This window comes from Eulemur rufifrons, chromosome 16 (genome assembly GCF_041146395.1).
Source record: "Eulemur rufifrons isolate Redbay chromosome 16, OSU_ERuf_1, whole genome shotgun sequence".
NCBI classification, from domain to species: domain Eukaryota; kingdom Metazoa; phylum Chordata; class Mammalia; order Primates; family Lemuridae; genus Eulemur; species Eulemur rufifrons.
Genome location: NC_090998.1, coordinates 6273746 through 6288647, shown reverse-complemented (window position 1 = coordinate 6288647; position 14902 = coordinate 6273746). Strand labels below are relative to the sequence as shown.

At 46.2% G+C, this 14902-nt stretch overlaps 1 protein-coding gene across 1 annotated transcript in view; it reads left to right on the top strand.

Annotated features, from left to right (window-relative positions):
* ANO2 (anoctamin 2) overlaps window positions 1–14902 on the top strand; it is a 346649-nt gene that overhangs the window by 162216 nt on the left and 169531 nt on the right. The window contains exons 9-11 of the mRNA XM_069489336.1: window positions 2185–2319; window positions 8427–8587; window positions 12977–13059. Of these exons, the coding sequence (XP_069345437.1) occupies window positions 2185–2319; window positions 8427–8587; window positions 12977–13059 (379 nt within the window). The remainder of the gene's footprint in view (window positions 1–2184; window positions 2320–8426; window positions 8588–12976; window positions 13060–14902) is intronic.

Genomic DNA, 14902 nt, shown 5'->3' with positions numbered 1-14902 from the left:
ATTAGATATTTTGCCAAAGAAGACATGGCCAACAGATACATGAAACAGTGTTTAACATCACTAACCATCAAGGAAGTGCAAATCAAGACCACAGTGAGATACCACTTCACACCTGTTGATGGCTATTGTCAAAAAACAAAAGATAACAAGTGTTGGCAAAAATATGGAGGAAAGGGACCCCTTCTTTACTGCTGGTGAAAGGTATATTGGTGCAGCCACTATGGAAAGCAGTATGGAGGTTCCTCAACAAATTATTTGCTCCAACAATACCACTTTTGGATATACATTCAAAGGAATTGAGGTCAGGATCCCCAAGAAACATCTGCACTCCCATATTCATAGCAACATTATTCACAATTGCCAAAAGGTGGAAGCGACCCATGTGTCCCTCAATGCATGCATGGATAAACAAAATGTGGTGTATACATACAATAAGATATTATTCAGCCTTAAAAAAGAAGGAGATCCTGCCATTTGTGGCAACACAGATGTATCTTAGCACATTATGCTAAGCGAAATAAGCCAGACACACAGAGGACAAATACTGCATGATTCCACCTCTGTGAGGAATCTAAAATAGTCAAACTCGCAGAATCAGTGAGTAGAATAATGGTTACCAGGGGCTGCAGAGAGGGGAAAATGAGGAGATGTTGGTTAAAAGCTATAAAGTTTTGGTTATGCAAGATGAATGACCTCTGGAGATCTGTACAACAAAAAGCCTATAGTTAACAATATTGTATAGTTAAAAATTTGCTGAAGGCCAGTAAATTACTAGGTTAGAATTAGTTCTGAAACATCATGGAATTTTTCTTACTAGTTTGATAAAAGCGTATTAATTTTATTATTAGCTATGATGGGTAGTGTTTGTAACAATGGCTGTTCTGTAGGCTTATGATCTGAACAAAATGAGAACTTCAGTATGTTTACTATCGCTCTTTTACTTGAAAAGGAAACTTCTTAAGAAAAGCACAAATTAAAGTAGTAGATCCATATCCACAGATAGTACATTGAACAAATATTTACTGAGTTCCTAATATAGGTAAACAACCACTTCTCACATTAGATTACTGAGCAGCTTGTATGAGTATATATGGTAGTAAAGAGAATACATCCTTCAAAAAGTACTAGAGTTTTTTTTTTCTTTAATACACCCTCTTATTTTTCTACTTGGTTTTGTTGTTAATCATAGGAGGAGACAAAATTGTTCTTTGATTTTTTTTTTCATTTGATGTAATAACAGAAGCCAAAGTATTTACATTTCTTAAAATAGCGGTGAATGTACTCTTGAACTTCTTACTGGAACAATGTTTGATATTGTAGTATGTAGGCTGTATTTATGTTGTGTTTAAAATGACATGTTAATAAAGTAACCTGTTAAAACAGGAAAAAAAATTTGCTAAGAGGATAGATCTCATGTTAATTACTCTTAACACAAGAGAAAAAAATTTTTTAATTAAACAAACAGGGGTCGGGGAAAAAGAAAACTTGTATGTGATAGATAAGTTTATGGCCTGAGTGTGGTGATGGTCTCGTGGGTATATACTGATCTCCAAACTCATCAAGTTGTGTATGTTCCATACATACAGCTCTTTGTATGTCAATCGTACCTCAATAAAGTGGTTTAAAAAATAAAGAAATAAAAACTACCCATAATCCCATCATTTACAGAAGCCATTACTAATATTTTATTGAATTTCTTCTAACCATTTTTCAGTAAGTGTGTGTATGTTGATTTGCATATATAAGTATACATGCCCAAATACATGATTTGTGTGTTTTGGGTAACTAAGCTAGTTGCAAAAGGGTATGTTTTCCTATGGGTTGAGTACTATGGGACTTATGAAGTGATGATGTGTTGTTCATTTTTGGTAAAGATGCCAAAATTGATGACATATTTTTAGTTTGCTGTTAGGGCTGGATTCTTTCTTGCAGCTATCTTTTTCACATGAACGGCCAAGGCAGGTGTGTATATGTGATGCCAATGGAATGCGCTTCATTTTAGAAAAGGCTAGTTGCTGATGCCTTGGGCTGAGGTTCCCTCCTTCCCCTTGTAACTTCTATCCCTTTGTATTCATGACAAGAAGAATGAATATCTATGCTGACCCATCCTTAGGCATATAACAGAAATAAGGAAGATATATAATTTTAATGTGTTCCATTTTCTTTTCTTTCTTTCTTTCCCAGAAAGTATTTTGGAGAAAAAATCGGACTGTATTTTGCCTGGCTGGGATTATATACATCATTCCTCATCCCATCTTCTGTAATCGGGGTGATTGTGTTCCTTTATGGATGTGCAACAATCGAAGAAGATATTCCCAGGTAAGTCAGTTTTTAAGAAAAAGCCTCAGTTCCCACGTGTTAATAATTTGGAGTTTCATCCCAGCTGCAAGCACATTTCATTAGCTTCCTTCCAAAGTCCTCACCCTCTATCCTTTTCCTTCCCTATGACACATGTAACTTTCCTCCAGAGACAGATCTAGGAGCTGAAGATTCTGGGAATGGCACTGGGGCCAAGGTCTGATGTGGGCAAGTGGATAATACCTGATGAAAAAAACTCATGCCAGAGAAATGCTTCCTTTGCCTTAACATTCTGACTTTTTTCCTCTGGTTTCCCATAAGACCCAAGGCAGGATGTGTTGAGTAACATCAGGTAGAAATCACATGTCTGTGTGGTCAGGCACAGCTGGAATAAAATGCTATGGAAGAAGCAGGCAGCTCTAAAACTGGGGAAGCTCAGCCTCTATATCAGGTAGTCAGAAACTACTGGAAGTGACAGCCCCCATGGTGGGGCCCTTGGAGAGCCAGGAGATAGGACAAAGGCTAGGCTTTATGGGGAAGAGAGAGCCTACACAGAAAATAAGCCCTGAACAATGGCGTCTTTTAGGATAGACAGCGTTATGCATTAGCCGTGTGGCTGAACAGTTGACTGCCTGAGTCTTGGTTCCCTCGGCTGTCAGTGGTGATCTTAACGCCTACCTCGTGGTGTTGTGGGGATTGCAGGAGACTGTGTCTGCCACACAGCAGAAGATTAATAAACATTAATAATGGTTGAATAATTCAAATTATGGAAATAGAGTAAAAGGGAGAAAGGAGACACTTAGCTTGTATTTAGAATTTAAACTTCTTGCCATCTTGGGAACTGTCTTTGCAAATTGAGGCATGGTTATCATATTTTAATACTCTTTTGGTTGCAGGTGATAGAAATGCAACTTGAACTAGATTAAGCAAAGCAGGTCAGCCTCCGGGCGGCTCAGGACACCCAGTGGCAGGCATGTGGGTAGCCTAAGCAACGCTGCAAGGGGGACTCCTTCCTGTCTCCTGTCTCTGATTCTTTCTAGTATTCACTGGTTTTACTTGAATGTAAACATTCCTGCTAGTAGCTCGTGGTTGTCATGCCTTAGAGCTTTATACTCTATTGGTCTTGAGTGAAAAAGTCCTATTGGCCCAATTTAATTTAGATGGAGGCCCTGGACCAATCAGGTGTGACTGTGGGCAGGATCACTCTGTACCAACATGACGTTCCCTCAGTAGCCATGCAGGTGAGGACATGTGTGTCTGCTACAGTTGGGGCTGGAAGTGGGAGAAATAATGGCCATCCTGAAGAAAGCGCCAAGAGCTGTGTTCTTTTGGGAAAAGGGCAGCCACTTCTTGCCATGATGTCAATCCATAGAAATAGTCTTGCAGATTAACTAAACTGGAGATTATATTTTCAATGTCTAGAGTAAAGCTAAATCACTGGTATAAGAGACAAGAGTTTGGATATTTTTGTGTATAAAACTCCAGTATCATTTGTCAAACATTCAGAATTGGGAATTCTGGGACTTTTATCACAGGAGATGGGTTGTTAGGGTTCTGTCTTCCCCACCCCATCTAGACTGAAGGAAGAACTAACACTCATCAAATACCTACCTTGTGCCAGGCATGGTGTTAGGTGGATGTTTCTAGGCCTGGGGTCATGGCTCATGCCTGTAATCCTAGCATTTTGGGAGGCTAAGGCAGGAGTATCGCTTGAGGCCAGGAGTTCGAGACCAGCCTGGGCAACATAGAAAGACCTTGTCTCTACAAAAAATTTTTAAATATTAGCTGGATATGGTGGTACACTCCTATAGTCCCAGCTACTCAGGAGGCTGAGCCCAGGAGTTTGAGGCTGCAATGAGCTGTGATGACACCACTGCACTTCAGCCTGGGTGACAAAATGAGACCCTGTCTCTATTAAAAAAAACAAAACAAAACAACAGCAACAACAAGAAACTAGTTTCTTTGATGCTGTAAGAGATCAACACTGTAAACTCCTTAAGATAGGTATTATTTTCTCTTAACAGAGATGGAGAAAATGATGCCAAGTGAGGTCACATAAATTGTCCAAGTTCAACAATCTCTAATTGTCAGAGCTGGGAGTTGAACTCTGTTGCCTCCTGCTCCAAAGTCTCTGCTTTTTCCAGTAAGCCATGAAGTCTTCCAGAGGGCTCATGTCCTCCTTGATAGCTCAGTAGCTTCACCTGGGCTTGCCTGGGCATGTTCTCAGTAAACATGGCTCCTGGGTTTCCCTTCCCAGTTGTGACCCCTGGAGATCTGGCTTCAGCTTGATCAAAACTGGGAAACCAGGTACTGTGTGGAGGGAAGCGGCGCAAGTGCAGAGGGTGGGGCCTTGGGGTGCTGGTTTATATCGGGACTTAGAACCTATGCTTGCTTCCCTCATGGGAATACACATGGCAACAACCACTGCAGCTGGAAATGCCATGGCCTGCACATGCTGCAGAGGTAGCTGTCTACACACAGGCACGCACACCCCACATTCACACACACTTACACGCATGCAGGGATGTAAGTATGTAAGATGCAGTTATTAGTGCAGTTATCGTATTGCCTGTCGGGGTGTACAGTGTTCTGCAGCCTGTAGACGGCAACCCAGTGGTGGGTTATGGAATCAAGTCAATGGGTTATTTTTTAAATGAACTAGAGTAAGATTACCAATAGGGTAGAATGAAAAAAGATATTAGTATTTATTGTGAGAAGGAAAGGTAATTGTTATTTCATGAGATTTTATTTCAGTTATGTAAGTGTGTGAGGGGGAGGGTGTGTATATATTTGCATACTGGAATCTGATGTAATAGAATTCTTCTGAGTTATAGGTCACAAACAAAGCAGTTTGAAATCCACTGTTACAAAATTGAAGTTTTGGTTGTTGTATTTTCAGACTCAGGATAGGGTGTGGCAAATCAGGAAGGTGTAAGCGATAGAAAAAAATAAACATTTTATGTAGATTTTTTTAAAAAAAGAACTATTCTTTAAACATAATTGTATGTACATCAGAAGTCCAAGTTCTATGGGTCTGATGGAAACTCACAAAATACCACCTCATCAACAAAGGAATATTCTCTAAATCTCAGTATTGAATCTGAACAAATTCATACTCCTTAAGGATCTGTGCCTATCAGCCACTCCTAAGTGTGATTAAAAATTTGCATTATTTCTGGGATTATTTTAGAGGTTACTAATTTTGGCATCAAGCCTGAAATTTACTATCACTTTTAAAAAAACTTTTTATTTTGAAAAAATTTATAGATTCTCAGGAATTTGCAAAGATAATACCGACGGCCCCAGTGTACCCTTCATCTCGTTACCTCCAGTGGTTATGTCTTGTCTAACTATAGTACAATAGCAAAACCAGAACATTGACATTGATTATGTGGAATTTTAAATGATACCTTTTGTTCCCACTAACTTTGATATATGAGATATGAGCATGTGTGCATGATACATTTATAGAACTGTCCTCTATTTACCAGGGGATTGGTTTCATTTGTTAAGCACTTACTTCCATGGATAAAGAAGATGGAGACATTTAAAAAAACTGATTAATCTAAACCAGATTGAAAAAAAATTGGGTACTTTAGGTCTGAGACCTTCAAAGCAGCTGTTTTGTCTGAATTTCCTGGGTAATCCCCTCTTTGTTCCGTCTCCCTTTGTGCTGGCACAGCCCGTGGTCACCTGACGGTGAGCGCTGGTTCACGCTGAAGAACACTGTTCCCTTTAGGGCCTTGGTCCAGCTGATTGTCAGGCCATTTACCAACCTTCTTAGGCTTTCTCAAGAAAACGATAGCTTGAAGAAATACGCCATTAGATTTATAGCCACAGTTACTTCTCACTAGAAATCTGTGGATTATGCAGCTAGAGTAACCCAGGCGTGATTTCAATTCTAGGTGGGCTTCCTCATCTTTCAGCTTGTCTAGAGACAGCTTCTCTAGGAAATACAGAGTTATTTTAATGTCATTCATGGTCAGGATGTCTCCAGAATTCTGTTAAAATTGCATTAAAAACCCTGATATATAATAGCATTCTGACTCCGAATTTAAGTGAGTTGAGGAGAATTCATGCTATACAGAAGGGCTGCCCTTTTGCACAAACGATTGATAGTTGCCCACCCTCTAATTTTAAAACAAATCATTTATGCAGCACTTACGTATCAAAGTGTTTTGCACCAAGTTGGCTGCTAATGCTTTTTTCATTTCTGACCTTTTAGCATTGACTAGATTTAACTAGAATTCAGTTAACTGGGAGTATCTCTGTCCCCAGTCCATGCTTTAAAAAATCCTGAAGACGGTGAAGTCCCTAACACATGGGGTTGAAGGGCAGCCCCGAGGAACTCCTACCTATGTTCTTAGTTGCAGCTGAAAAGCAAAGCTCTTTGCTAGAATTTATGCAGATAAACAATTTTCTGTGTCAATCTATTTTCTAAGAGGGTTCTCCGTTCTCTGAAAGTAGCAATTCCTTCTCAACTACATAGCGAACACTTATCTGACCCAGAATGTCCCAGAAGACCTAACATAAACTTTGCTCTCTAGTTGCCAATGAGAACATGCCCAGGTGAAACTAGCACAGCTGAACGTATGATTAAGATATTACCATTTAATATTTTCTATGTGAATGAGTCATTTTCATTGACATGTGCCAATGGAGAGCTTAGCGCGAGTCAGCGGGGGACTGGGATTTGTCCTCAGAGACCTGGAGTTTCCATTCTCTCACACGGAAGGCCTTTGTCTGCCGGGGACCTAATAGGTCATTAAAACCAGAAGGCTAGAAACTGGGACTTGACAGAAAGTGCCAGCCCTCTCAGTACATCTCCCACCCTTCGAACTTCTGAACGAAGTGGGAAACAGACCCGTGCCTGCCTTTGACCTCACAGGTTCCATGTGCGCACTTGCTCCAGCACGCAGGGCATCCGCTCGCTCTCTCCGGAAGTGGCCTCCCACCTGTCAGCCGTGCTCTGTAGCGCCCTCTACTGCCTCTGTCTACGGAAGACAGGGCTGTGGTTTTCAGTGCCGGGTGCTCTGCGTCCCCATCACTGTCTCCAGCTGCTTTGTGAGAACAGCAGATGCTTCATTTTCGTGAACTCTGGAGTTCTCCATCCTTTCCCCGCCAAACCATGAGCTCAGCCATCCACCCATTTCCCTGGAGAAATAATACGCGCCAGAGTGTTGGGTTCATTCATTTTCTTACCAGTATGTGGTACGAAGGGATGTTGGGGAAGCCGGTCAGGGCTGGCGATTCTTTGGCTTTTATTTGCAAGTGTTCCTGTGATCCAGCTAGTCACCTAATGAATGAATGGAATTTCAAATGCATTTATCTGTCCATTAAATAGAAATGTATCATACTAGGAATAGGTTAGGATCCAGGCCAGGAGAGATTATTTAGTGTGTGCTTCTCTCTCCAAGTGTCAGAGAATCTAGACCTTGGAAGAATTTACCGTGCTCTTTCATTCCCTATACCCCATTTTATGGTTATGATAATTCTTAGGAGATTGAGTTTACTAATCTGCACTCTACACATGGCCAGACAGCCAATTTTCCCAGAAAAGGGCCTCCACCTAGATCTACTCCATTCTCCCTCACCTGGCTGCTGCTTCCAGAGGTGAGAGCTCGTGCAGGCCCAGCCAGACCCTCATGTTTATCTCCCCTTGTGACCAGTATCACCCATTGCGGGACAGCCAGTAGGGTTTACAAAGACAGGCTGTACGTGAAGAATAGATGATGACGTCCAACTTCAGGCTGGTGACTTATTCACAACTGTTGCTGCATCTCACCAATCTCATAGACTCTGCACATTTTGAAGGGACTTCTTCATAAGGCACAATTCAATGCATAATATCTCTGACAGATGGTCACTAACTTTCTGGGACACTTATAGACACGTGAAGCTCCATACCTCAGAAGATGGCCCATCCATTTTTTGTTTGTTTGTTTGGACAAAATATAAGACTAACACTCTCTAGGTGGAGAATCCAATACCAACTTCTTAAACATTCCTTCCTTATGGAGTTGACAAACTCAAGCATAGATTTGGAAATGGGAGCTGTTTTGGGGGTGATTTGCTTGGACTGGGCCCTGCTTGAGCTCTGCCTGACCTGGAGCCTCTGTCTGTTGCAGCAGAGAGATGTGTGACCAGCAGAACGCCTTCACCATGTGTCCGCTGTGTGACAAGTCCTGCGATTACTGGAACCTCAGCTCGGCCTGCGGAACCGCGCGGGCCAGCCACCTGTTTGACAACCCTGCCACCGTCTTCTTCTCCATCTTCATGGCTCTGTGGGGTAAGTGGTCTGCGTGAGGCTTGCTCATAGGGGTGGTGCCTTCAAGTGGGGGCAGCGACCCAGCTGCAATGCTCAGACCTTTCAGTTTACTTTGGTATTTTTTCTTCATATCCCAAGATGTATTTTAAGGATAGTACCTTTCTCTTCTTTACTCATACGTGTGAATAGAAATAGGAACATCCTTCATGGCTTTATCTGTTTTCTCCTAGATATAGTCGTGTTAACTCTGTACTAGTCCTGTGTATCATTTATTCAAAATTTGAACCAGTGCATGTTTTGAAAACCCCTGGAAAACCCAAAAGACACCCCCAGGTATGTTCACTTAGTTATGTAAGCTCATCTGTGCCACGTGGTATAACCGGAGTGGCAGAGGGACTGCCATGGTCACAGAGTCAGCTAGTGGCATAGGTGGGCTGAAGTCTGGTCTCCCGACTCCGGGTTCAGTGCTATTAATATTTTTAGGATACCGTGAGTGTAGACTGTGGAGGTTTTATTTAGGGCCAGAGTTGTGTTTTCAATATTTCCACCAAAGGGATTTGTGAAGGAAAGAACAGATAGTTCCTTCGTTTTCCTCCTCCTTCCTTGCCCCTTGAGTATTGGTGTAATATCAGCGTAACGAACTTGCCCTGAGCTGTAGCATCTGACCACACACACACACACACACACACACTCCTATTCTCACAAACTGGAATAACATGGAATGACCACCCCATGGTAACCGAACGTTTCTAAGAAGACACACCCATGTGTATTAGAAAAGGGACCAAGTCAACACATGTCAGCCCATTTGAGTAGCCACCTGCTCTTTGCTCACCACCAAATGTGCAGGCCCTTTGCTTTCCCCTGGGACCTCAGAGTAGCAGGACCACAGCCCTGTTGCAGAGCTGCTGGATTTATCTCTGACTCCACTGGGCCTGGAGGACAGACCAGGGTAGGCACTGAGTCACACAGCCCTGAAAGTACAAGGAGGAGGAGGAGGAGAGAGGGAGAGGTCCGTTCTCAGGGGTGCCAGGAGGACTGGAACACAGCCTTCCTCCAGCACCGTGGGATCTTCTACTTGGGCAGACATAGAACTTGACTGGAAAAATTCCCACATGGCTGGGCCACCAAGGAAAGTTTCCAGGGGACACTCTATTCTCTGTTGCTGGAGAGAGCAGCTGCTCTTCAGGGGCACACGGGCAGTGGTCAGACCCTCAAAGATTGGAGCAGGAGAAGGAAGACATGGAATTTGCAATGATAGCTCTGGAATCATTCACAGGATGGGTCAGTAGGATGGACTGAAGTTGGGGCTCATTGCCTGAGAACCCATAGGCAGCTCTGCGTCTGCCTGTCCAGCATCTCATAGTTACCCCGAGATCCATCCAAGCCGATTTGGAACCCAGAATCCGTATTGATTTTTTATATATTACAGCCCTTATTCCCATAATTTGTCTTGCAGATGTTATTAATACCATCACTGAGTAGATGAAGCTTCATAATTCTGCATCTCTGATCCTTCAAGACCTTTCTTGGGATGCATAATCCCTTGTGCAGAGAAACTTGGCTTTCAATCGTACTTCCCAGTTTCAAGTCCCCGAAACTACCTCTTCTCTTCCCTCAGCAGCTACAGTGAGCAGACACCTCCCGGCCACGTGGAGAGCTGCACCCCTGCTCCTTTTCCACGCACATCACAGTGCAGGGAAGGCACTAAGGAACAGGATGGTGTCATGGTGCCAGAGCTTCCTGGCACAGGGTAGGGTTTTGTTTTGTTTTTTAAATAGTCTGGCTGTGTTTTGTATGATCATGTACTTGGTCACAGCAGCCAAAAGCCCTTAGGCGTGATTGCCTACAAATTACAATTAAAAATACTAGCAATGCCTCTCATTACCTTGATTATTACGGTTAGTGGTGCTGTGCTGGGTGGGCCCAGGCCTGCCCGAAATGAGGCTGGGAAGAAGCAGTTCTACGCAGAGAGAGATGGGCTGTTGGTGGCAGGAGAGGTGGTGGGTGCAGAGCCAGGGGATCGTGGAGGATCCTAGTCAGCAGGACCGGAGTCTGTTGGAGTCTCAGACGCAGCTCCCCTCCAGTTCTGGCTTCAAACTCCAGGGCACTTTGGGAGAGAGAGCGAAGTCCCACTGAAAAGAGAAGTAATGAGACAGGGCTTCTGAACAGAGGCTGAGGACACAGACTTAGGGTCAGGTAGTCCTAGCTGTGCGTCTTAACTCCTTACCACTTGGGGATCCCATAGGGAGTAGATGTGGCACTAAAGCCACATACTCTTGGCCAAGGTGCCATGTGACTTTGGCATACCCCACAGCGACAAGAGAATGAGGTGTGTGTGCAAAGCGTGTGGCGTAGATGTGCACCCAGGAACTGGCGATTGCTCCTCCCATGTGTGGTGGCCTCCCCTGCCCCCGTGACTCAGCTACTCCTCTGCCTCCATCTGTTCCCGCAGGGCACAGGCTCTTTGGGAGTGGGGAGGGAGCAAGGGAAGAGGAGGGACCTGCCCCTGTTCTCAGGGCATCCCCAGGGCAATGCCAGTGTTGGGGGGTCAGATACCCTCACGTGAACCCAGCCTCAAATCCAGGCGAGAAAAACACTCAAATCAGTGAACTATAACGGAGCTGCAAGTAAAACAAATATAACTTTAAGTAACAGGGTATTGGACCAGCTTATAGGTGTTTGCTGTGCTCAGTTCTCTGTTGTGCCCATAAGTAGACACGGGCAGCCGAGAGCCCAGGAGGTGTTGGCAGTTCTGTTTTCATAGCGCAGACGTGAGTGGCAGCCAATGGTCAGGCACCGTGTGTGGTGAAGTGCACCCAGGCTCTTGCCAGGGCTGGGTGGAGCAGCAGGGTGGCCTCAGGGAGTGACGTCTCTCCAGGTGCCATGACCACAGGGCAGCAGGAGGATGGGGCACCCTGGGGACTGACCTTCTGGAAGAGGGGGACTCGAGCCGGGTCAGGAGGGGATGAGGGTAGAAACTGGAGGATAGTAAAGTAGGCGAAGGGGACCGTTTGCACAAGCGGGGGATGGAGAGGACGGTGAGGAGGTGACCCAGCAGCGATGCAGGTGTGAGTGTTGGCAAACCGTGGGATGAGACTGGCAGATGGTTCTGGCCAGACACCGCCCTGGTGTCCGGAGAGAAGGACGTGGTCGTGGACCACAGGGGACCACTGGACAGAGGCAGGCGGCCCTGGCTCCCTCCCCTGCCCACTCCTCCGGCACCGCCCAGACCCGCTGCTCTGGGGAACTCAGCGCAGATGCCTCTGCCGCAGGCCCACGGCTGTCTCTCCGTGCCGCTCTCGGGGCCCGGGCCACCTTACGTCTCACAGTGCAGTTACCTACCTTCTCTCCTCAGAGGCTGTGAAAACTCGAGAGCAAAATCCGATCAGATTCGCCTCATCTCCCCCACGGTGTCTAGAACGGCGTTTCGTACAAGACAGATACCTGAGACAGGGCTGGTGTTTTTGCAGGATTAGAAATTCACTGACATTACTAAAGTAACAAGAGATTGTGAGAAAGGAAGAGGCAGGCTCCTGGGGCAGGAGACGAAGCGTAGCCTGGCCCCTGGGGAGCGGAGCTGAGAAGCTGTCAGAAGCCGCAGCCTCCCCGCTTTCAGGGGCTGCTGGTCTCTCCCGTTCCTCTTCTCTTTGTGTCTCTTAGTTTTAATTTTCTAAAGAGAGAACCTGACTGGTCCATCAGCAGGTCCTGGGGCAGGTGTCCCACCCTGGTGTAGCAGGCGGGGAGGGGGCCAGGCTGTTCCCTAGAGCACGCTGGCCTTGCCCTTCAGGGGGCCGTGGTGGCACAGGCAGACCGGGGCCGTGTGGCGTGGTGGGCATTCTGCAAGCGCTTGCTGAGCAAACGGGAGAAAGTGCTTGCTGCTTTACAGAGATTATTCCGTCCGCTGCCTGCAGGACGGGTTGGAAGGCTGAGCGTCTGGAGCCGGCAGAACTGTCAGGAGACTGCTGTGTAACCTCAGAATGAGATGATTAGGGCCCAGGAAGGGGAGAGGTGCTGGGGACAGAAAGGAAGGTGCAGGAGGAGGAATGTGTGCACAGGCAGGACGAGGCTGGTCACAGAGACTGCAGACGCCTCCATTTATGCCTTCTTCATCCTTCCATTCTTCCGTCATTTCTCGGGATCAGTGTTCACCCTTTTCTCATAACCTAGAGCTGGGAAAGGAGTGGGCATGTGAGTGTGTCGCCGACGTATCTCTTGGCTCTCAAGGATGTGGAGTCTTTCAAGCAGTTCCAGCTACAAGTGGGAAAAAGGGGCTGAATACTTTAAAGACAACTCTTAAGCTTGAACTCTGTGAGTTCGTCCCCCACCTCCACTGGTGAACTCAAAGGGTACTCAGAATCCACTCTTCAAAAATAATCGAGGTTTTTTTTTTTCTTTTTTCTTTTTAAGCCACCATGTTTCTGGAAAACTGGAAGAGACTACAGATGCGACTAGGCTACTTCTGGGACCTGACTGGCATAGAAGAGGAAGAAGTGAGTTCTGCTGCGTATTTCCGTGGGCCCTTGCTTAGCTTTGACCCTGGACACGGCTGTCCTGAGTGAGACAGCCACGCGCGTTCGCCATCGCTGCTTGCGTAGCTTGGCTCTGTGGGCCGAGCTGTGGTTGATGTGCCCTGAGACCGAGAGTTCAAGTGTTCCCTTCTTCCCTCCAGCTGGAAGGTGTTGGGTGTGACGGGCAGCCAGGTGTCCAGGTGCCCTGCTCTGGGAAAAGAGATGGCACAAGACGCAAGGAAAACAGGCAAGGGGTATCCCTGAGAGTGTGAAGCCAGACGGTGGGGCTGTGTCAGGGTGCCTCTGTGAGCCTTCTGGGGCCAGGGAAGGGCAGGGGTGCCAGGTGCTTGTTGCCTTTGGTGCCTGTGGAAGAAGAAAGCACCACTTGCCTCTACGGTGTAAGCCAAGACACTGTGCCTGGACCCGGAGGGCGAGCTCAGGGAAAGGGTAGGTCCTCCTAGAGTCTAGCTTTCTGTACAGATGGTGTTTAAAGGCTGCAAACAAATCAGCACCCCAGTCTCAGTGACGGTGAGTTTGTGACGGGCAGCGTGTGGTGGTTACTCACATTGTCTATTCCCACCGTAACTCCTGCTTCTCTAAACAGCAGCCCCCTGCCACTCACCCCTTTCCCCTCTTCTTCCTCCTTTGAGCTCAGAGAGTCCCCTCTGTTCTGACCATTAACGCCTTCGCCTTTGAGGGCTACTGATGTCACATGCCACCATGGGCTGGGCAGCCAACGTGGATATCGGATGGGGATGCCCAACACTGGGATGCTATGGGTGACAGGAGGCACTTTCTGTTGCCTGAGTACCCACTTGTGCAGGCCGGCCCTGGCTGCAAGTGGCTGCACAGAGCACAGCCTGCCCCGCACTCCCCTATGGTGACTGATGGGCTTTGCCCGGGACTTAGGACCTCTGGCTTTGTGGCCCTGACATTTTATGAGCAAGAAGTGAAATCATCAATTTAGTGTGTTCTCCAGCCTTGTGTCCCCACGTCTGTGGTGTGTCATCGTTTCTTCTTCATAATGCTCCAGTTAGTCAACTTACCTTTGAGCAGGTGGGCTGAGGAATGGCAGGAGCCCCAGGGCAGCTGCATGGAATGGAAGCTGCCAATCCAGGTTGTGCTGCCTAAAGGTGCTGGGAGGAGAGGTGGTGATGGAGCTTCTTGCCACCTGCTGTGGGTCTTCACTTGATTGCATCCCATCCCCCGCCCCACCCCATGACCGAGCACTGGGACGTGCACCCTCTCTGCTCCAGCCCTGGCGTCACGCATATGCCCTGAGACTAACACCACCGTGGAGTCTATGGCAAGAGAGAGAATGTACATATGGATTCTGCCTTCAGACAGGATTCAAATTATTTAGAAACAAAAGCAACAGAGGATAATAAAGACAATTGCATTTCTTGGAGGAAAATGTCCAAACTGGTGCTTCCAATAGAAAGAGCTATAGAAGTTAGACTGTGGGTGGTACAGTTAGGACATCTTTGTACTATTGGTCCTATTTGCTTCAGCTGAAATATATCTCGTGTGTGTGTGTTTGTGTGTGTGTGTGTGTGTCTGTGTATGAGAGAGAGAGACAGAGAGTTGTGGTTGGGGGAGGTGGGTGGGGTGCAGTTCCTACTCTCCTAATGAATGCAGGGGGCTAGGATGTCTCCAAAGAAGAGAAGAAGAAACATCCTGGCATCCAAGCCTGTGTGGGGCCTGAGACAAGCCAAGTGTGTCTGCTAAGTAGGGTCGAGGAAACCCTCAACTCTCTCTGTTAGAGAGGAAGTGTAAACACATCCTCTCACACAGAAAAGCATGAGTTATAACTCAATACCCTTGA